Source organism: Halichoeres trimaculatus, unplaced genomic scaffold (assembly GCF_033239565.1).
Source record: "Halichoeres trimaculatus isolate MK-OKI-2021-1 unplaced genomic scaffold, fHalTri1.1 fHalTri1_scaffold_7, whole genome shotgun sequence".
NCBI lineage: Eukaryota > Metazoa > Chordata > Actinopteri > Labriformes > Labridae > Halichoeres > Halichoeres trimaculatus.
In genome coordinates, this window is record NW_027437185.1 from 257,658 (window position 1) to 279,254 (window position 21,597).

The 21,597-nt window shown below is 44.4% G+C and overlaps 1 protein-coding gene across 5 annotated transcripts in view; it reads left to right on the forward strand.

The window, feature by feature from the left end:
• Nucleotides 1-21,597, forward strand: part of uvssa (UV-stimulated scaffold protein A) — a 47,677-nt gene that overhangs the window by 15,343 nt on the left and 10,737 nt on the right. For 3 of the 5 annotated variants that reach the window (XM_074673272.1, XM_074673271.1, XM_074673274.1), the window contains exons 9-12: nucleotides 10,520-10,637; nucleotides 17,835-18,051; nucleotides 20,689-20,817; nucleotides 21,352-21,535. In XM_074673272.1, the coding sequence (XP_074529373.1) occupies nucleotides 10,520-10,637; nucleotides 17,835-18,051; nucleotides 20,689-20,817; nucleotides 21,352-21,535 (648 nt within the window). The remainder of the gene's footprint in view (nucleotides 1-10,519; nucleotides 10,638-17,834; nucleotides 18,052-20,688; nucleotides 20,818-21,351; nucleotides 21,536-21,597) is intronic. The other 2 variants (XM_074673275.1, XM_074673276.1) reach the window with 2 other exon arrangements.

Here is a 21,597-nt window from a genome sequence, read left to right on the forward strand (position 1 = left end):
CGGCAACACCCGAACCCGCTGGTGGACACCAGCGGTGAGGGATGCCGTCCAGCTGAAGAAGGAGTCCTATCAGGCCTTTTTGGCGTGTGGGACTCCTGAGGCAGCAGACAGGTATCGACAGGCCAAGCGGAATGCAGCTTCGGCGGTCGCCGAGGCAAAAACCCGGACATGGGAGGAGTTTGGTGAGGCCATGGAGAACGACTTTCGAACGGCTTCGAAGAGGTTCTGGACCACCATCCGGCATCTCAGGAGGGGGAAGCAGGGCACTGTAAACACTGTGTTCAGTGGGGACGGTGCGCTGCTGACCTCGACTCGGGATGTTGTGGATCGGTGGAAGGGAAGACCTCCTCAATCCCACCGGCACGCCTTCCTTGGAGGAAGCAGGGCTTGGGAATGATGGGGTGGGCTCTTCCATCTCTGGGGTTGAAGTCGCCGAGGTGGTTAAAAAGCTCCTCAGTAGCAGGGCCCCGGGTGTGGATGAGATCCGCCCAGAGTTCCTTAAGGCCCTGGATGTTGTGGGTCTGTCGTGGCTGACACGACTTTGCAACATCGCGTGGACATCGGGGGCAGTGCCTCTGGATTGGCAGACCGGGGTGGTGGTCCCTCTTTTTAAGAAGGGGGACCGGAGGGTGTGCTCCAACTACAGGGGGATCACACTCCTCAGCCTCCCTGGTAAGGTCTATTCGGGGGTACTGGAGAGGAGGGTCTGTAGGATAGTCGAACCTCGGATTCAGGAGGAGCAATGTGGTTTTCGTCCTGGCCGTGGAACTGTGGACCAGCTCTATACCCTCAGCAGGGTCCTTGAGGGTGCATGGGAGTTTGCCTAACCTGTCCACATGTGTTTTGTGGACTTGGAGAAGGCATTCGACCGTGTCCCTCGGGGACTCCTGTGGGGGGTTCTCCGGGAGTATGGGGTGTCGGGCTGCTTGTTACGAGCCATCCACTCCCTGTACGACCGGTGCCAGAGCTTGGTCCGCATTGCTGGCAGTAAGTCGGACTCGTTTCCAGTGAGGGTTGGACTCCACCAGGGCTGCCCTTTGTCACCGATTCTGTTCATAACTTTCATGGACAGAATTTCTAGGCGCAGCCAGGGTGTTGAGGGGGTCCGGTTTGGTGACCTCAGGATTGGATCACTGCTGTTTGCAGATGATGTGGTCCTGTTGGCTTCATCAAGCCGTGACCTCCAACTCTCTCTGGAGCGGTTCGCAGCCCAGTGTGAAGCGGCTGGGATGAGAATCAGCACCTCCAAATCCGAGTCCATGGTCCTCAGCCGGAAAAGGGTGGACTGCCCTCTCCGGGTCGAGGAGGAGATCCTGCCCCAAGTGGAGGAGTTTAAGTATCTCGGGGTCTTGTTCACGAGTGAGGGAAGGATGGAGCGAGAGATCGGCAGGCAGATCAGTGCGTCTGCAGTAATGCGGACTCTGCACAGGTCTGTCGTGGTGAAAAGGGAGCTGAGCCTGAGGGAAGGCGAAGCTCTCTGTTTACCGGTCGATCTTCGTTCCCACCCTCACCTATGGTCATGAGCTTTGGGTAGTGACCGAAAGAACAAGATCGCGGGTACAAGCGGCCGAAATGAGCTTCCTCCGTAGGGTGGCCGGGCTCTCCCTTAGAGATAGGGTGAGAAGCTCGGCTATCCGGGAGGAGCTCGGAGTAGAGCCGCTACTCCTCCGCGTTGAGAGGAGCCAGATGAGGTGGCTCGGGCATCTGATGAGGATGCCTCCCGGACGCCTCCCTGGAGAGGTGTTCAGGGCACGTCCCACCGGGAGGAGACCCCGGGGCAGACCCAGGACCCAGACTACATCTCTCGGCTGGCCTGGGAACGTCTTGGGATCCTCCCGGAAGAGCTTGATGAAGTGGCTAGGGAGAGGGAAGTCTGGGCTTCCCTACTTAGGCTGCTGCCCCCGTGACCCGACCCCGGATAAGTGGAAGAAGATGGATGGATGGATGGATGGAAGTCACAACTCTCAGAGCCTCTAAAGGCATCTTGACAAAAACTGTTACTGAATGAGAGCTCATAGACACAGGTACCAGAACAATGAGGATCAAAATAATTGAACAAAATGGTCTTTAGTCATCAGGGTTTGAGTCCCTGAAGTCAGAGCTATAGTTGTTTGATTTAGGGTCCTGAAAGCTGGCGTTGGTGAAAAAAGACTTTCAGCAAAAATTTGATTCAGACTCTTTGTGGCCTGCTCTCTACTTTCTGCAGAAATAATGGTGAGCCACGTGTGGAGGCTGCTGGTATAAATCAGACACACTCTGAGCAGGTCAGATGGTGACTTCTGTTTTGTGGGGCTTATTTGAAATTTGTGCTGTCTTTGTTTAACTGGTGAAACTTAATCAGTAAGGGGAGAGGTACTCTATAGAAAGCTTTGCTTTTTGGAAATGTGTTCCTCTGAAACAGAAAACTTATCTTTGTAAGGTCTGTCTGTAACGTAAAGACTCTGTCTTCGAAGTCTAATAAAATTACTTGAAGTTTAAAACAAGGCCTCAGTGGTCTCTTACTAACATTGTCCCCTTATGTTTTATTGTATAGTCATTGTTTGGAAACTGGGGCCTGATTTTTGTAAATGCTGCTGACAGGAAGATTAACTACTACATCAATCTATAAAAACAACACAGACTTTTTTAAAAAAGTAAATCACTTTTGCACATTTTTCCACTTGTTATCCTTTATGTCACACTCAGGAACTGTGTCACCAAGGGCAAGAATTTTAACTCTTACAAGACACTAAAGACCAGCTCCTGGTACAGCAACCACTCTGACCTCTCACTTTTATTTGAAAAGTCAACAAGGAACATTTTTAGGGCTGAATATTCTGTTTAACAGTGACTATGCAGTGTGAGTAGTCATCTGTGTGCGTGTGTGTGTGAAACATTCTCCCAATGATGGCTGTGTGTTTATAAATTCCTCTGTGTGTAATATCTTCATTAAGCTAACTGTTTGTCTCTAATGCTGCTATTATCACAGACATTCCCTCTAAGAGAGAGCAATCAGTTCTCCTGGGAGACATTTCCCATCCCAGCCTTAAATGTTTAACCAAGTCATCTCCTGTGTGTGTGTGTGTGTGTGTGTGTGTGTGTGTGTGTGTGTGTGTGTGTGTGTGTGTGTGTGTGTGTGTGTGTGTGTGTGTGTGTGTGTGTGTGTGTCTGTGTGTCTGTGTGTGTGTGTGTGTGTGTGTGTGTGTGTGTGTGTGTGGGGCCAGGTGGAGACCAGTATTAACTTGTCAAGGAAAGGGAGACAATGGAGACATCTCTTGAGGCTTTTTCACCTCCTTTTGTTCTCCTCTCCTCCTCCTTCACTCTGTTTTCTCCTCCTTCCTTGCTCTGTTTTCTCCTCTTCTCCTCCTCCTCCACTGTGCCCCTCCCCCTCTCTGCCATACACCTGACTTATGGCTGCGCAGTAATAATTTGCCAGACCTTGGCAGGCTGAGTGTACATTAGCATATAAATAGCAGATGCACTGAGTGCCCATCACAGTCGACTACATTTAATTTTTGGTTTATAAGATTGAATGGGTTTTTAAACGCAGTGCCATCAAACTTGCCAAGAGACAAATGAAGTCAGGGAAGCAGTTGTCCGAGGCAGCGCCCTCACATCATTTTTATAAAGGATAAGAGTCTTATTTAAGGGGGGGGGGGGGGGGGGGGGGGGCTATCAAAGCTGAATAAGCGACACACCTGTGGAGGAGGGAGGGGAGCAGCTGATTCAGGTTTCTATTGTGAATCAGCTTGGATGCATTCAGGTTCTACGTTAAACGTTTCATCTGTTATTTGGAATTTGGTGTCAGACGGGCTCTGGTGTTTCATGTCCAGGATTACTTTCATTTTGGAATCAGATTAGTAACAACTAATCAGGTGTCAGCAGGTTTTGGCGTCTACAGGAGAAACAGTCTGTATGGAGAGCAAAAGCAGGAGGTACACACTCAACCTGCGCAGCTTTGCTGTCAACCTGGAAGTCAAACTGTAAACCCATAGGTATCCAGACAGACTTAAAGATGAAGTGACCAGATTTAGTGGTCACCCCTCTGCTCCTCACCTATCTGTGTCTAAGAGACAGAGAGAGAGAGAGAAACATCCTCTTGGAAAATGTATGCAGAGCAGCCTTCTGTAGTGTCAGGGGTGTTAGAGACCATCAGAGCAACATTGATTTAAAATCTTGAATATTAAACATGTTCTGGATTTACGCTCAGGTGTCCTGTGGTGTTGGGAGAGCATGTCTTTCGTTGATCGTCATGATGAGTAGAATTGTAGCCAATCAGGAAGATCACATGATTTGCAGATAACACAGGCCTTTTCCACACGTAGCTGGGTATTACAATCTGTGTCTTTATTCTGTTATACTTTGACGGTACTTTGAGGGAGACAGAAGAAAGAAAATCAGATATTGTCAAATAGTTACCACTGGTGGGATTGAGCTCACGCCAAAAGTAAACCACAGACTGCTGTTAGTCTTTGCCCTGCACTCTAACCACTCAGCCACTGACTTTCTTGCATCAAGAACAGAGAGTCTAGTATCTGACATGTCTTGATTCATGCATATCCAGTCTAGAATAACTGGGGCGGTTCACCTGTCAAAGGATAACGCAGGTGTCCTAAGGTGAGCTCAGGGAGGACGAAACCTGCGGAGCTGAAGGGCAAAAGCTTGCTTGATCTTGATTTTCAGTATAAATACAGACGGTGGAAGCGGAGCCTCATGATCTTTCTGACTTTTTGGGTTGTAAGCAGGAGGTGTCAGAAAAGTTACCAAAAGGTCTCAATTTGTGTTTCCGAACAAGAACATCATTTATTATTGTTTTAGATTAATTTAATGTGACACATGCAGTTCACAAGGTGTCTTTCAGAATCCTGTCGGACCTTCTCTGAGACGCAGCTTAGGTAAGCCTGACCGTAAGCCTAATTTACCATGGTTACCAAGCCATGCTAGCCCTGAGCCAACTCTCACTAAAGTTAGTGAGGCTAACTGAAATGGGCCAGGGTTTGAGCTAAGCCAGCTTCATGGAATACCCCCGTGGTGTTGTTGATGTTTTTGATGTAGTGTTGTTGGTGTTATTGATGTTGATGTTGTTAATGTTGTGTTATTGTGTTTTTGACGCTGGGTTATTGGTGTTGTTGATGTGGTGTTGGTGTTGTTGATGTGGTGTTGGTGTTGTTGATGTGGTGTTGGTGTTGTGATGATGTGTTGTTGTCTCTAATGTGTGGCTCCTCTCCCCAACAGATCTGGTTTATGTGGCCACCAAAGAACGTCTTATGAACCTTTATTTTGTTTTCTAGTTAACTTTGCATTAACCTATAGCCGTACTTGAACTTTTTTAAAAATAAATTCTGCTCTCTTTGAGAACTATTTTTACTCCTATCGTCTGTATCTGTGTGTTTTTAAGTCAAAGTTTCCGATATTTGTTTTGTCTTTTTCCTATTACAGTGACACATGGCCCTGCTTTCCTTTAAGCATCACTTCTAATTTGTCTGCTAAATCTCCAGTTAGAAGCGTTTTTTATCTCCAGGGTTGTGTGATTTTCTCCTGGTGTGTGTCCCACAGAATAAACCAAAGCTCAGTTTAAATGCAAAGCAGCCCCCGTGCAGCCATGTGGGGGAATAGAGGCCATATTTTAGCCTCGCTTCCCGTCAGCAAAACGTTTCTGGAGGGAAGCTACTGCTGTGAGACTTACAGCTCTGCCAAGCCAGCCGACAGTGCTCGATGCTATCAGGATTAAATTAAGGTGAATTAGAGACAAAGAGGCAGAAAGAGGGGGAAAAGGGATGATGTTAGGGCAGGATTTTCCTCCGGCTGGGTGATCACTTCTTAGTCTGAGGCCATTGATCAGCGCAGAATAAACCAGCTGGGATTAAAGTAGACAAGCAGAAAACCTATAGACTATATCTGTGTGTGTGTGTCTGTGTGTGAATCCACTGCACTGTGAGGATAAATAAGAGCATCAGCAGAGTGGAATAATGGAGAAAGTTTGCTTTGGTGTTTAAAATCTTCCACTTTGGTTTAAAGAGCCAGTCCGAGCTCTGTGCAGCATCTGCTCTCTGATTAAAACCCTCACTGTGGAAATATCCTCTTGTTTTTAAACAATCACTGAGAACTTTCTTTCCTGCAGTGTGACACTCTACATGATGGAGTTTCTGGGTGTAATCCAGTGACAGTAGATTAGATTGGAGCTGAGGTTTAATGTTTCTCTGCTTTGACATTAGCCGGGTCAAATAATTGGCTTTATATTTTAGTCAGAATACATGGAAACACATCACCCGAGCAGTACCAGGAAACAAGAACCCAATATTTTTTGAGTTTAATCTCTTTTTTAAGAAAAAAGCTAAAACAAAGTTATAACTTGAAAATGAAAATAATAAAAGATCTGTTTTACAGATCCAACAGTGCAGTCCTTTTCTGACATTCTATTCGAGTTCACCAGTTGTTTGATCTGTCATGTTATACCACTAAAGTTAAGAATGAAAAACAGACTCAAAAAAATGGTGCCCAGCTTTTTTCCACTTAAAGCAGAGACTAATCAACAGTCACACTTCCAGGGAGAAACTCTTTAAACCTCCTAAAATCTAACCAATGGAAGAGCTGCTCTCCTTTTGGAGTAGTATTAATGTGTAAACTTTGATAAGACTGTCACATGAAAAATCTCATTTTAGTCTGTTATTTGCAAAAAAAAGAAAATTGTCATCAGGTTAAAATAATGAGGAGCAGTATTTTCAGAGGCATATACATGTGTGTTTATTAAATTTTACATTTGAATCACATTACACTTTAGTTCTGCATCAGGGCTGGGACTGAGCTCCACCATCATGCTGTCTTTGTACTTAGACGGTGCAGCCTGTTAATTGCATTATTGTGTTGGGTCAGAGAAGGAGGTACAGCTTATTAACACACAGTGGAGGGGCCTCACACAGCTAATGGACTCTCTCTTAGAATCAAAACAATGTAACATAGACCCTGTCTTTAAAGAAAAAACGAAACTCAAAAAAAAAAAAAAATAAATAAAAACTATAGCCTAAATAAAAGGGAGTTTATACAGTTCCTGAATTGTTTGTAACATGTACTTTTTCCCAGTCAATCCGTACTGTCTGTCAGACATTTTTAACATTTCTGGCTTTCAACCATATTGAAGGGCTGCATTTCTGTGGCAATGTAGCTGTCTTTGAGCGCCACCATTTGGCGCTTTTATTTCTATTTACTTTGCCGACCAAAAGCCTCAGTAAGAGCAGATTGTCAAAGAACAAGGCTCCGCTGCACCTCCCCTTCTTCTTCTTCGTCGCCACTATTTTCAAACAAATGTGACATATCAGCTGGTTGGGGTTCATGAGCTCACACTTTGTTCATTCTGATAAAAAACAAAATATTCCCACACTGGGACTGTGGCAGGCGGTTTAAGAACCGTATCTTTGGTGCCATCACTCATATTAGCGTGTGTTTCCTCCTTACCCCTCAGGACGCTTGCTTCAGCTCTCTCTGTGTAAGCGCGAGCAGCCCCGTCTTCACCCCAAAGATCGCATTTTTGACAGATGCTCACTCCGCTATAAATCTGCTAAATCTGCTATAGAACCTATGCACCCCGATGTTAGGAAAGATAGACGTAGTGAGCCATCTTCTCATTCAGCCTCTTTGGTCCAAAGAGAGGAGGAAAACAAACATGGATGCTCGTGTCAGTTTATCAAGGCTGGCAAACTTACTGAGGACGTTTTTATTTATCGTTGGGTTTATTGGTTTATTGATTATCGTGACAGGCCTACACAAACACACACACACACACACACACACACACACACACACACACACACACACACACACACACACACACACACACACACACTGTGTGCTGATACTGAAACGAGTGATTGAGATGGGAGACGCTTTTTGTACCTGGCTGTATATATATCTGTTTCTGCTGTGAAACAGCCCTGTATGCTAATATTCACACTGCTTTTACCACAGAGTCAACAGGCAGAGGGGAATGAGCCTAAATGTACCTTGTTTATTTTCTGTAATAGGCTATCCTTGTATTTTCCTGTTGAGGTTAACTAAAGCCTGTGTTTTGTCTAGTCTGTAATGTAAAAGACCCCCCTCATGTGACCTGACTTCATTAACAGTGATTACCGTTTGATGATCAAAGCTGTTTTAATGTCTAATGAAGGAGTCCTGCTTCAGGACCACCCACCATGTCTCCATCTTTGTGCCAACGTTAATGAGAACTAATTAGGCTTTAATTGTCTAGTTGCTGGTTAACTAGTTAGTGAGTGTTGTAATATGAGCCCTTTTAATTGGTGTCTGAGTGCTGGATGGAGAGGTGCCTTCATGGTCCACTGACCCACTGGGAAGTCTTAGTTCTGTGTGTGTGATAGTGTGTTTTAGTCATCATATAAGGACTCATCATTTGTAAACTAATTCTGGTGGTAAAATATTCTTTATCAGCAGCAACACAGCAGCCTCTGTATCGCTCTTTTACACACACACACTCGCACACACACACACACACACACACACACACACACACACACACACACACACACACACACACACACACACACACACACACACACACACACACACACACACACAGGTATTATACACTAATGAAAAAGAGGCCCCTGGGAAGAAGAGGTTAGCTTAACGTCAGTTTTTATGGCTGCTCATAACGCTAATCACTGTGATTATTATGCTGCTAGACTGAAGGGTGTGTGTTCTCAGCTGTTAAAGGCAAAGCAGACACACACAAATACACACACTCTTACTCACAGATGCACGTGCACATTTGTGTTATGAAAATGACCCCTGTGGGTATATGAGTGTTGTGTTCTGCATTGTAGCCCAGGGAATGGCTAACAACCCCACCAGGAAATTAAAAACCATAAATCCTGCTTAGCACTGATAGCAGCTCATTACATGTACACATACACACAGACACAGTCACTCAGTTACACACACACACACACACACACACACACACACACACACACACACTCTCAGACGCTGTTGTCTCCATCCTTTTGTCCCATCTCAAAGTGATCATACGGCCCTGAAACTGAGAGTGGAGGAATGGAGGAGAAACATTCTCGTTCAAACATCCCAGCTGGCTGATGTGTTACAGTCCATACCTCACTGAGTGTAGTCTTCCTTTTATTTGATTTATTTATTAGTCACGTGTTCTGTGTTGATTCATATCAATATTAATGCAGAAGAACTGAAGAAACAGAGACTTGCTGTTTTAAGAGATCAAATATAATCCTTAAATCTTTTTATTAGAAGAAGATTAAAATATTCTAAATGAGATTAATCCAGTCCAGTCCTTGTTGGGTTTGTGTTGTTAAAACCTTTAAGTAGACATGGGAAATATGTATCCAAATGATAGGTAAGATCACTGATTAGCATGAAAAACAAGAAATGTTCTCACAAAGATGATCAAACTTCATCTATTTTTAGATGTTTATTGCTCAGGGTGAGTTCCTATTCACATTGAGTCAAAAAATTTGGGTCATTGCAAAAAAGAAAAACAATGTATTTTAAGAATTAGGGTTCAAAAACACTTAAAACAGCACCCACAGCACACAATGTACTAAACTCAAAATCACACAGTCTGCAAGTAAACAGAGTCTCATCACTTAGTAGATTGAGGCTAACATTAGAAGAGCTAGCGCAGCTGCCTTCAATCCTTACAGGTTAGCACCCTTATGTCTGTGCTGGTTATTTGTGTCTGGTGGAGTTGCTATTTTTCAGTTTAACCAGTCATAACCTGAAAACATCTCCATTTACAGGTAAAAACATACTGGCAAACCACACCACACAACAACGTGAGCTCTGTGACTGTTTACATCCAGGTAGTAGAACTTTAGAGTATTAAGCATAGCATAAGTATTTAAGCAGCATCTGACTGAATAGCAACTGTAATATTTTATCATTGAGTCATCATTGAAAAAAATATGCCTGCACTCTCAAACAAGTCAAATCAACAGCCACAATGATCAAAAAGGACCTGGCTCAATCGTGATGTGTGAAAAAAAATCATTTAGGCAATTGTTTGATCAATGCCCTGACATATTAGATCAAACAAACAGAAGATCTCCTGGGGCAGCTGTGGCTGTGGGAGAGTCGTCACCTGTCAATCCAAAGGTTGAGGGTTTGATCCCTGCTCCTGCAGTTACACGCCAACGTCTACTTTAGCAAGACACGGAACCCCAAATTGCTCCCACTGTTGGTCAGTGGGTGTGAATGGGTGTGCCTGTGTTAGTCCAACCACCATCAGTGTGTGAATGTGGTGTGGATGAGTCAATGAGACCAGCAGTGTAAAGCACTTTGAGTGGTCAAGATTAGAAAACCACTGCACAAGTACTGGTCTATTTACCATGTTTGTCTAAATAAATTACACACACTCACACACATTAGGCAATAAATCCATTCACTGAACACAGAGAAGGGTCACACAGAAAGGATTGAATTTCTCCAATTATCAAACCTTTCTACTGGATTGAAAAATTGTAGTGGTGACGTGAAGCTGATTGGCACGCTTTCTTCTCAGCTGAAGGCCTATGCAGACCGGGAAGAGGATGAAGATGATGATGAGGATGATTTTGATGAGGTTCCAGAGAAAGAGGGGTACGAGCCACACATTCCAGAGCATCTACGAGCTGAATACGGTGAGTCCAGCTGCAGATACACACACACACACACACACACACACACACACACACACACACACACACACACACACACACACACACACACACAAACACACAAACACACATGGGCACCTTAAAGCTACAGGCACGTGCATAAACAATGAGGGTTAAGCTTCAAACAAAGGCCCACTGCCTCCCAAATCCTTCAAGATTCTCTCACACACACTCCCAAAACAACCACACACACACTTCAAAGAGAACAGCTCCAAGCAGCTGCTAACCAGCAGGAAAAAAAAAACAATGCCTGATGTTTAATTGGGAGCAAAATGTAGTCTTCAGAAGTCTGGAACCAGATCTATGTGAGGCTCCAGAGTCTGGCCAAAGAACCATTCTTTGGTCACCATTCAGAGTCTTTAATCCAGTTCTGAACAATCACAGACACACTGTTTAGTTCATGAACCATGTGGTCTCATTGAAAAATTCCTGAACAGTGGTGGGTTTCACAACTCCTGATGAGTTGGTCTCGGGTCGTGGGTCTTATTGCAACAGCTAAGCTTAGCTACAATACAAATAGCAGGAAGAGTAGTGATAACACAAAGTTCTGAAAAGAGCTCATCTGCATAGAAACTAAACCACAGATGAACACAATAATCTCTTCACACAGGAGCACAGTTTTTTCTTCTTGGAGCCCCAAAATACAGACTGTGCCTTATCTGCCGAGGGACCTATGTTCAAGGTTATACAGTACACTGCATGTAGTTTGAAGCTGGAAAGCTGTCCAAATGTGTTCAAGCTGCAGTTCAGACATCTGCCACTAGCTGGGGCTGGCCCATAACTAACCAAGAAGAACCTGTCTGGAGCAATAGGCTCTTTGGAAGGACCATTTCAGGAGAAGTGTAAATGTCCCTGTTACTCCTCATCAGCTGTGTGTCAGATCTGATCCCATGATGTCGGGACCATGTCCTTCTGAGTGTCAATTGGACAAAACAGAAGCATGTGGGGGGAAGTGGTGATGACAGTGTGTGTGTGTGTGTGTGTGTGTGTGTGTGTGTGTGTGTGTGTGTGTGTGTGTGTGTGTGTGTGTGTGTGTGTGTGTTTTCAGGTGCCCTATGTGGGTTTATAGGCAAAGTTTTGGTGTGACTGTGTTTGGGGGGGAGTGGGGGGAACACGTGTGACACGGGACAGACTAATTTGACTAATCTGGATTCTGAATTGTATTTTGGGAGTCATATAAACAATATGACAAAGCAAGCCTTTTATTATCTTTGTGTCTCAGTAAGACTCAAACTCTGCTTGGAAAAACAAAGACAATAACTTCTTACTCGCCAAGCCAGTTCCAAGGCTAGTTTCTAATTTAAAACCAGTTTTTTGTGTTACAACTAATTGTGCCCCATTTCAGTTCTGAAGTTGTACCAATCCTCACTGGGCTTAAGGAAAATATTTGGAACGCACCCCATTCCAGACAAGACAAGATACCTTAGCTTAAAGCTTACTTTAGTAGTTTTTCTTAAATTAAATTAAACGTGTATTCAACGTTTCTTTCACTTTGATTTATGTCTTTGTATCCCAATGTGATCAGTTGTCTTATTGCCTTAACATTTACTTTCTAAAATCAGACTTTTTAATTTTTCTCAGATTTATCAGTTTGCCTGTTTGTGTTTATTGTTCCTGAGTTCACAGATCTTTTCTTTGTTTCTTATGAAAAGCACTTTGAGCTGCTTTAATGTAAACTAAAATATACATTTCTGTTTGAACAACTGGACATGTGGCTTTAGAAAATCCCTTTAAATAATCACCTCAGAGACTTTGTTGAGCCCCAGCAGCTCACAGAGTGTTAGGCGGGCCCTGGTTCAGACCTGCTCCTTTTTGTTCTGCCTTTGTTTTTGTCAGATTTTGAAAAGTAGCACACAACCTTGTAATGAAGATGGATAGTTCCTTTTTTTGTGTACATTTGATGGATATCATCCTGTCGTCACATCCATTTACCTCCACACACACAGACACACATACACACACACAAAGTTCCAGATGAAACCCTGTCACAGATCTGTTGTGTCGAGCTCTGAGGTTGTCTTGCCTGTGGGCTCCACACAAGGTCAGAGATCAAATGTTCAGATCATTACCGGACATCCAGCTCCTCTTATTGCTATGTCAGCTTCAGAACAACGTGTTTTTGATCATAAGAAGTCGTAAATTTGAAATAATGTTCATATCCCTATCAGCAGCCATGTCTGAGCTCCAGGCAGCAGAGAAGCTCTGCCCTGTCAGCTGGCTTCTCAACACCACTCATACACAGTGCTGTTATTGCAAAGTCAGCCATGTTTATCTGTGGATATGATGTGACCTTTGACCCCTGAAAGAGTCCTCCTCACCAGCCCTCTGAGTCAATACACACAGCCTGATCGTCACCTGCAAGCTCGTTGCTCCTCTACACTTCCACCTCCCTCCATTACTAATCAATTAGACACTAGAGTAATTAGATTGTATCTGAAGAGCCCAAAACAGCTGTGTGTGTGTGTGTGTGTGTGTGTGTGTGTGTGTGTGTGTATGTGTGTGTGTGTGTGTGTGTGTGTGTGTGTGTGTGTGTGTGTGTGTGTGTGTGTGTGTGTGTGTGTCTGTGTGTGTGTGTGTGTGTGTGTGTGGGTGTGTGTGAGTGTGTGAGTGTGTGTGTGGGTGTCTGGATGATTAGTGAGCTAGGTAATGATCTACAGGGGCCATACCAAATTAACAATGCAACCTCTTTAATGAGCCCCTATTAGCCCTGCACTCAGATTTTACCACACACACACACACACACACACACACACACACACACACACACACACACACACACACACACACACACACACATACTCTGATGGCATTGCTTTTGCAACTGAGAAATAATTGTTGCTGTTGGTTTTGACAAATCACAATTGAACACTCCTGGTGCACCGTATTTGTGTAACACTCAAACATAGACACCTGCTTCAGGCTGTTGAGAATAATGGAAGGTATGACAGCTTGTGAAAAGTGTAGCCAAAAGTTTTAAAGCTCATCCCACTGACTGACTGATTGCAGTGTAGGTCTTAAAACCCATCCCCTATGTCAACAGGAGAAACCAGAGTCAAAGTAGATGAGCTTTCACATCCTGATGAACAGCTCCTACAGAGCCCTGTGCATCACTGTGTGTTACCAGTCTGATATGAACACGATCTCAGGATTCACTGGACTTTTTATAACGGAAAGTATCTACTTCTAACTTGTTCAGGAACCAGTTCTGCTGCGGCTCGAACCCACATAAGCGAGCCCTGATGTTTTAATGCTAAGCTAGTAGTGTATCCTAGTTAGCAAAAGGGGTGGGCAGAAAGCAGAGCAGGTTAACCAGCTGATCCTCTCTTCCGATGGAGTTAGATTCCTCTATGAATACAGTTAATATGGTAGGTGTTTTTGCATCAAAGAAAATGATACTCCAGGAATACACGAGATAAGTCTCCAGTCTGGCTCCGCTTCATTGTTAACTGTGTACATCAACTCACACCGGCTGTGTTGGTCCTTGAGTGACCAAAGAGTTTCTGCTGTTCCTGCTCACTCCATTGGTGATCCTCTCCTGGTATATGCTGGACTGTAAAATCTCAAACCTGTTAACTCCTGCTTTAGCTCCACTCATTGGGCTCTAATTTCATAGACCAGGCGTAAGCGCCAGTGCACCTGCCCTGTGCCGGCCTTCGCCGCACGGGCAGGGTGTGACCGGCACACTTTGCAAGTTTCCTGCAGTGCCAAGAGAGGCACAGTCAAGGCGCAGAGGAGCGCAGAGGAGGGCAGAGGTGCGCTTCCACTCCTCCCTCTGTGCAAATGGCAGAGAGGGAGGAGAAAAGCCGTGGGTGGGTTTAACACAGCCGAGTGATGTTTTCACCGATCAAATGAGCGCCTCTCCTCGCCTTTAAATGCGCTGCAGCTGAGGCGCAGCGCCTGATTGGTCTGAGTGATCCCCAGCACCGCGGAAAGTGTGCTGGAAAGACCCGGTAGCGGAGACGGTCAGAGCCACTGTCCCTGCAGCAGGAGAATGGACAGCGGGGCACATCAGAGGACATAAAGCGTGTCACCTTGTGGGCCAGCTCCTGGGACAGATTTAATCTGTTCCTTTGTCATCAATAGGAGTACAAAATGAAGAGACAGTTACACAGCTGGCTTATCCATTCAGAATACTTTTGATCCACCTGCACTCCTGGTTTGTCATCACCAAATAGCAGAGCCTTTGGTGATATACTGTATACTCTCCCAGTGTCTCCACCTCAACCTTCTTACAATAATTTACTCCATCTTTTTAGATCATGTTAAAAATAAAGACTAAAACAGAGAAATATGGGAAATCATGGGTAAACCCTGAGTGACATACATTTATTTTGTCTCTTTTTTCTTCGTCTTTTCTCTCCCTCTTTTCTTTGAATTGAATGAAATGAGAGAACCAGATATATACTCAGTATTAGATGTTAAAGCTGTTTATTGTTTAATTGTAAGATGTGCATCAAACTTCCAGCTGCCGTCAGGTTAACTTTCCATTATGACAAACGGCTTTAACCTGACATCAGATGTGACGGGACAGTTAATATAGATATAAATGTATATGCTGGTTCAGACGGTTACATTAAATAGTGATTGCTGTGATTGTTTACTGCATTAAAATGTGCCTGACACTCTGGAAACCTGCCTCTGAGGCTTTGATGACATGTGCACCTGTCACCAAATTACAGCTGCAGAGGGTGCGCTCCGCTTTACGCCGAGAATAGACCAGGTTGGAGCTGGCGAGCTTTCAGCGCATTTTTTTTGCACGAAATTGTCACTGCGCCAACATGAATCTGCCGACACCTCCCCCTGGCGCGCCGTCACACCCATCTCTGTGCAGACGGTTGACCAAATTGTCAAATTGGCAGCACACAGCGGTGTGGCGCACGAAATTAACACTGAGCGGGGTGCGCCAGGTTTCTCATTCTGCCTTATTTTTTCTCATTCTGTCTCATTCTGTCTCATTCTGTCTCATTCTGTCTCATTCTGTCTCAGCCACATTTATCACCTCTCAACATTTCCTTTTTCTTCGGGATTGTTCATTCAGAGAAATCCTGGCTCTGCTCCCATCTTTCCTCCTCTCCCCTCTTTCTCCCTTTTCTCCTCCTCTGATTATCAGCGCTCTTATCCCCCTCTCTGCTGTCAGGACACTATCTCTCTCTTTCTCAAATTAACATTTTAATTACAGGCCCTGCTTAACCCCAGGAAATCAATACCTCTCTCCTCTCCTGCTTTCCCTCCAGCCACCTTAACCCCGTTTTCTTTCTTTCTCTTTTACACACACACACACACACACACACACACACACACACACACACACACACACACACACACACACACACACACACACACACACACACACACACACACACACACACACACACACACACACACACACACATACATTTCCTCCCATTGATCTGATTCCATTGAACATCCACAGCACCCAGACAAACCTCTACTAATTGTGCTCTGAAAAGAGACTATTGAGTCAGTATTTCACTGAGGTGGGTGATTGATTGATTTGTTGAAAGTATGGTGAAATGTAGAGAAACACATCAGTGTATGTTTCTCTGGATGACAAGTGGTTTCTGTTAGACACAGCAGGGTACTGATCATGGACCACTTAACTGCTCTGTATGACAGTTAGTCCATCAGTCAGGACAACCACGAACAGCTATCTTAAGACTGTCCATGCTAATACTAAGAACTGACTCTGCTACAAGCTGTCTTAATAAATAGAAGGAACACAGAGAGAGTGTTCAGCCTGCTGTGTGCAACACAGCATCCAGAAAGTTCTCACAGTGCTTCATTTTTGCACATTTATGTTACAGCCTCATTCCAAATGGATTTAATTCATTTTCCCTCAAAATTCTACACACAACATCCCATAATGACAACATGAAAAAGTTTCTTTGTGAATTTTTTGTATTCAAATTAAAAACTAAGACCTGACATGTCCATCAGTATTCACAGCCTTTAACCATGAAGCTCAAACTGAGCTCAGGTTCATCCTGTTTCCTCTGATCCTCCATGAGATGTTCCTACAGCTTCACTAGAGTCAACCTGTGGTTAATCCAGCTGATTGGACCTGATGTGGAAAGGCACACACCTGTCCATATTAGTTCCCACAGGTGACAGAGCATGTCAGAGCACAAACCAAGCATGAAGTCAAAGGAACTGTCTGTAGACCTCAGAGACAGGATGGTCTCCAGGCACAAATCTTGGGAATGGGGCAAGAAACATTTCTGCTGCTTTGTGAATGGAAGAAGTCCAGAACCAAGACTCTTCCTAGAGCTGGACCCCATCTAAACTGAGCCATCAGGGTAGAAGGTTCTTAAGGCTGATTTATGCTTGACGTTTCTGCAGGGTTTGAGGAAAAAAACGAGGCCCTTACATAACTCAGTAAAAATAAAGCGCTGTGAGAACTTTCTGGTTGCTCTGTATCTGAAGTGCCTAGAACTGTCAGTGTACTTTATGAAAGTGTCAGTTTTAATATTTGTTTGGTACATTCTTTAGCAACAACACTACAGAACTAAAGCCCCTGGACCTGACACTGTTTAAGCCACTTTGTTTAAAAAACGGTTTAATTATTAAAGCAGCATATCAGATATGTGAAGAGTGTGCCCCCTCTGCACACACAGACAGACAGCAGCAGAGTTGAAGTGTGGATCTGTTCAGACAGCAGCAGAGTTCAGTGCAGCGTGGAGGTAAAGCTCTGAACCCTTCAGGTCAGCTCAATCATGTCAGAGATCAACATGTGGGCTTACTGCTCCCCTATGATCTCACCTGCAGTCTGTGTGCGCACATGAGTGTGCAGAGTCCCCCTCAGTCCTCGGAGGCTCTGGGGCACACTGCTTGACCACACACATGCAATAGGCTTTGAGTGGATTTCTAGCATGTTTCTCCTACAACTTCTTCATAAAAGTCTCTGGACATTGTTCTCACATTGGAACATTGACATTGGACATTGGGCTCATTACCTTTTATAATATCATTTTGGTCTTTCTCAGATAAAGAGTTTGAAACTTTTGGATCAGACTCAGTTTTCATGTAGGGAAACAGTCCAGTTGCTTACGCTCAGTGTGTCAGATGAGTTTAGGACTTATTAATGAAGAAGGAGGAGCATTATGGCCCAGGTTGATCTGTACTCCTTGTGTGTGTCTGCAGGTTTGGATCCATCTCCTTCTACCTCAACAGCAGCTGTCACTAAGAAACCTCCAGCAAAGCCAGCTGTAGCTCCTCCATCCTCCTCCTCCTCCTCCTCCCTCACATCGTTGTCTAGGAAGTTAAAGCGTCTGACAGAGGAGGAGCAGGATCCAACCTGTGCAGCAGCCACACTGCGCCTCCTCAGGCAGAACTTCTCTCCACCAGCTGCTGAGCCCAGGTACACCTCCTACTCCTCTTAGCTACTGTCACCAACTTCTTCACCTGCTCTCTCTGTACATGAGCGGGAGGGGTGTTTTCATCACGCTGTACACTGTTTTTCAAACAGCGTGTATCAGGGATGGGTACCTTTCACTCTTGAAACTATACGGTACCAATGCTCGGTACTTTTGTGTTTGTCAATGTGGTAATAAAGATTTGTTTAAATGAAATCTTAAAGTTTTTCAAATAAAAACATGTATTTCTCCATATATTAACTTACAATGCTGTGTTCATGTCCAGCATGGAAAATCACCTACTCTACCACTCCCTCACAGTCACAAGGATGGGTTAGGGTACCAAAACATGGTATCCTTTGAATGAAAGTGAATAAGTACTTGGTACTACAGATGGAATTCAGTCGATGCCTATAAAAAGACCTAATTCGGTGCACATCCCTAGTGTATATAGTTTTTTGGGTAGAAGTTTTTGAAGTAGTGATCTCTGTTCTTTTAGTTTCTGTTTTGTGTTCATATGAAGAAGAGGGAATGTAAAGGTGAAGGTAAATGTATTCATGTTTAATGTGCCAGCCCAGTGTCCTGATTGATGATCTCCTCCTCTTCTGAAATCTCTCTCACCAAGGTTATTAATGAGTCCTCCTGTCTCTCAAGTGTTGTCAGATGTTCAGAAATATGAGATATTAATCTAGAGTTGAGAACAATAATTATATGCTCAGTTTAATTTTGTAGTTAAACCATACCTTGTGAAATTTAGACTACATTACTACACAGCATTATACCCTAGCCTTTATGATAGTGAACCTCATCACTCACCACGAGAAACTGATTCAAGAATCATGTTTACAGCTTCTTCTGCACTAAAAATTCTGTTTCTTCTTGAAGCAGCAGCCATCATGAAAGCTTGCTAAATTGCCCAAGTCACACATTTTATCCTAAAAAATCTAAAATTTTGATTTGGGCTAGAAATAAAATGGCCTAAGTCACCCTCTTGACATGGGCTGTTGTCCTGTAGGTCATAAAGAGCGCAATCCTTTGAGCTAAAGATTTAAGCAACTTTACCAGAGATGGCCAGCATCATCAAGAGATGATTCATGGATATATTTCAGAGAGGCATGTTCCCTTCTTTCTCTCCTTATTGAGCACTGGTTTCAGTTATTTCAAACCTAAGGATCTCATTGATATAGAGACCAGCCTTTTTTAGGAATTGACTCTCTCCAGAATTGTTCCCTGTCTTCTTTCTCACTGAGAATATGGTACTAAATAGGGACATAAGTTATGAACTATTTCACATATACTTTAAATATGTATATTGCACAGGAGGTAATTATTGCACCTATTGCTTAGAACAGAGTGAACCTAAGAGACACTCAGAGTGAGCAGTTGTACAGTCTGATGGCCACAGGCAGGAATGCATTATTCTTTGGCTTTTAACCTACCTTGAGACTCTGCTCATGTTTTAGTGTTTTTACGGTTTGTTTTAGTTTTGAATTAATTGTTTCATTGTTTTAAATTATTTTTAGAACAATGTCACAATTTATTTTACTATGTGCACCTTTGTTTTAATGTTTTATTTGTTTTATTTACTTGTATATGTCTGCACTACTTTTATGTACAGCACTTTGTTTCAGCTGAGGTTGTTTTAAAGTGCTCTATAAATAAAGCTGAGTTGAGTTGAGTTGAGTAGTGCTCAGTGGTGCACCTATGTGGAATCAGTCTCTCACTGAAGGTCTTCTGTGGTCCACCAGCACATCATGGAGTGGGTGGAACACATTATCCAAGATGACGTGCAACTTAGACAGCATCCTCCCCTCAGAGTGCTCAGTCACAGAGTCCAGCTTCACGTCACTGGCTTTATGGATCAGTCTGTTCAGTCTGTTGGTGTCAGCTACCCTCAGCCTGCTGCCCCAGCACATCTCCGCATACAGGATAGCACTGGCCACTACAGACTCATAAAACATCTGGAGCGAGGTCTGGCAGATGTTAAAGGGCCAGAGCCACCCCAGAAAATAGAGGCGACTCTGGCCCTTCCTTTAGAGGGCCTCAGTCCTCTTTGCCCAGTCCACCTGCATCGCTGTCAGCTTCTCACTCGGTAGGACCGGACGTGGTGTTGAAAGCACTGGAGAAGTCAAAAAACATGACTCTCACAGTGCTCGCAGCCTGGTCCAGATGAGTGGAGATACTGTTCGGCATGAAGATGATGGCGTCCTACACTCTGAGCTGGGGCTAGGCAGTCTTAAGGGGGTCCGAGTGTAGTTTAACTAGGGGCTGGAGCTGCTCCAAGACTAGTCTCTCCAGGGTCTACATGATGTGTGAGGTCAGCACAGGGACCCTCTGCAGACTCAGGCTCACGATGAAGGCATGCTGGAGTACTCCAGAGAGTGGCTGGCACAGGCTTTGAGCACCCTGGGGCTCACACCATCGGGCAGATAGCAGTGGTGTTGATATTGTCTTTGCCTTCATCTCAGTCCCACTCCAAGTTTCAGATTTTGAGTCTTTTCTCTGGAGGACACTATCTGCCAAATTAATTGTATACAAACTTTGAATCAAAAGAAGAAGCTTTGCTCTGTAGGAATAAAAACCATTCCTCTTATTATGGCTGCAGATTATGACTCATGACTCTCTTCTTCATCTTGTTCCAGCAGCTCCTCTGGTCCCAGCTCCTCACAGTCCAGCTCAGGGCAGAAGACCGTCAATGCTCCTGTGGTGCCCTTTGGTTTGGATCTTTACTACTGGGGCCAAGAGCAGCCAAACGCCGGAAAGATCATCAAGTAAGCACTCCACAAAGAGAAAAACGCCACAGTCAGTATGTTTACTTACTGACACTCATATAGTCTATGGCTCCAACGCAACAAACACCATGGCACATACACACATAGAAATCTAAAGCTACACACAGCTGCACACACAGCTGCACACACACATCTGCAGTGCTCGGTGAGTTTTAGGACAGAGAGTTATGAAAGAAATTGAAGTGAGAAATGATAAACTTCTGAGTGAATGAGTGCCACTGCGTTTGGTGAAGAAATGGTATACGCACACTCAGAGTAAAATCACTCCCTCATAGAGAAGAACAACAAACACACATCTGGAAATCTCTTTTCATGCTCTCCTTCTGCTTTTCACTGTCAGAAGTTTCAAACAGTCTCCCCTCCAGATAAACCCTTCTGTCTACCTCAGTGGGTCCTTTAATGGAGCATTTTCTCCATTTGTTTCAGGATAAGATAAATAAACTCTCCAGGAGGGCTTCAGATGTGGTTTCTGTTCCCTGTGTTTAACTCCTGGCACTGTTTCTCTTGTTTCAGGTCGGCCTCTCAGCACCAGTTCTGGGTTCACGCTGAAGTAAATGAGGAGGTGCAGAATGAGGAGCTGCTGGCAGAGAGCAAGAGCAGGTACATTTCCTTCCCTGGGAGATTCACTCCGGTCAGCCATCACTGCAGGGCTCCGCTGGCCGACGGGAAGCTGTGTCAGAGGCAGGACCGACACAAGGTGACACTCACAAACAGCTACACACACACATACACACACAGCTCCTGTGTGTTTCCTGTTAC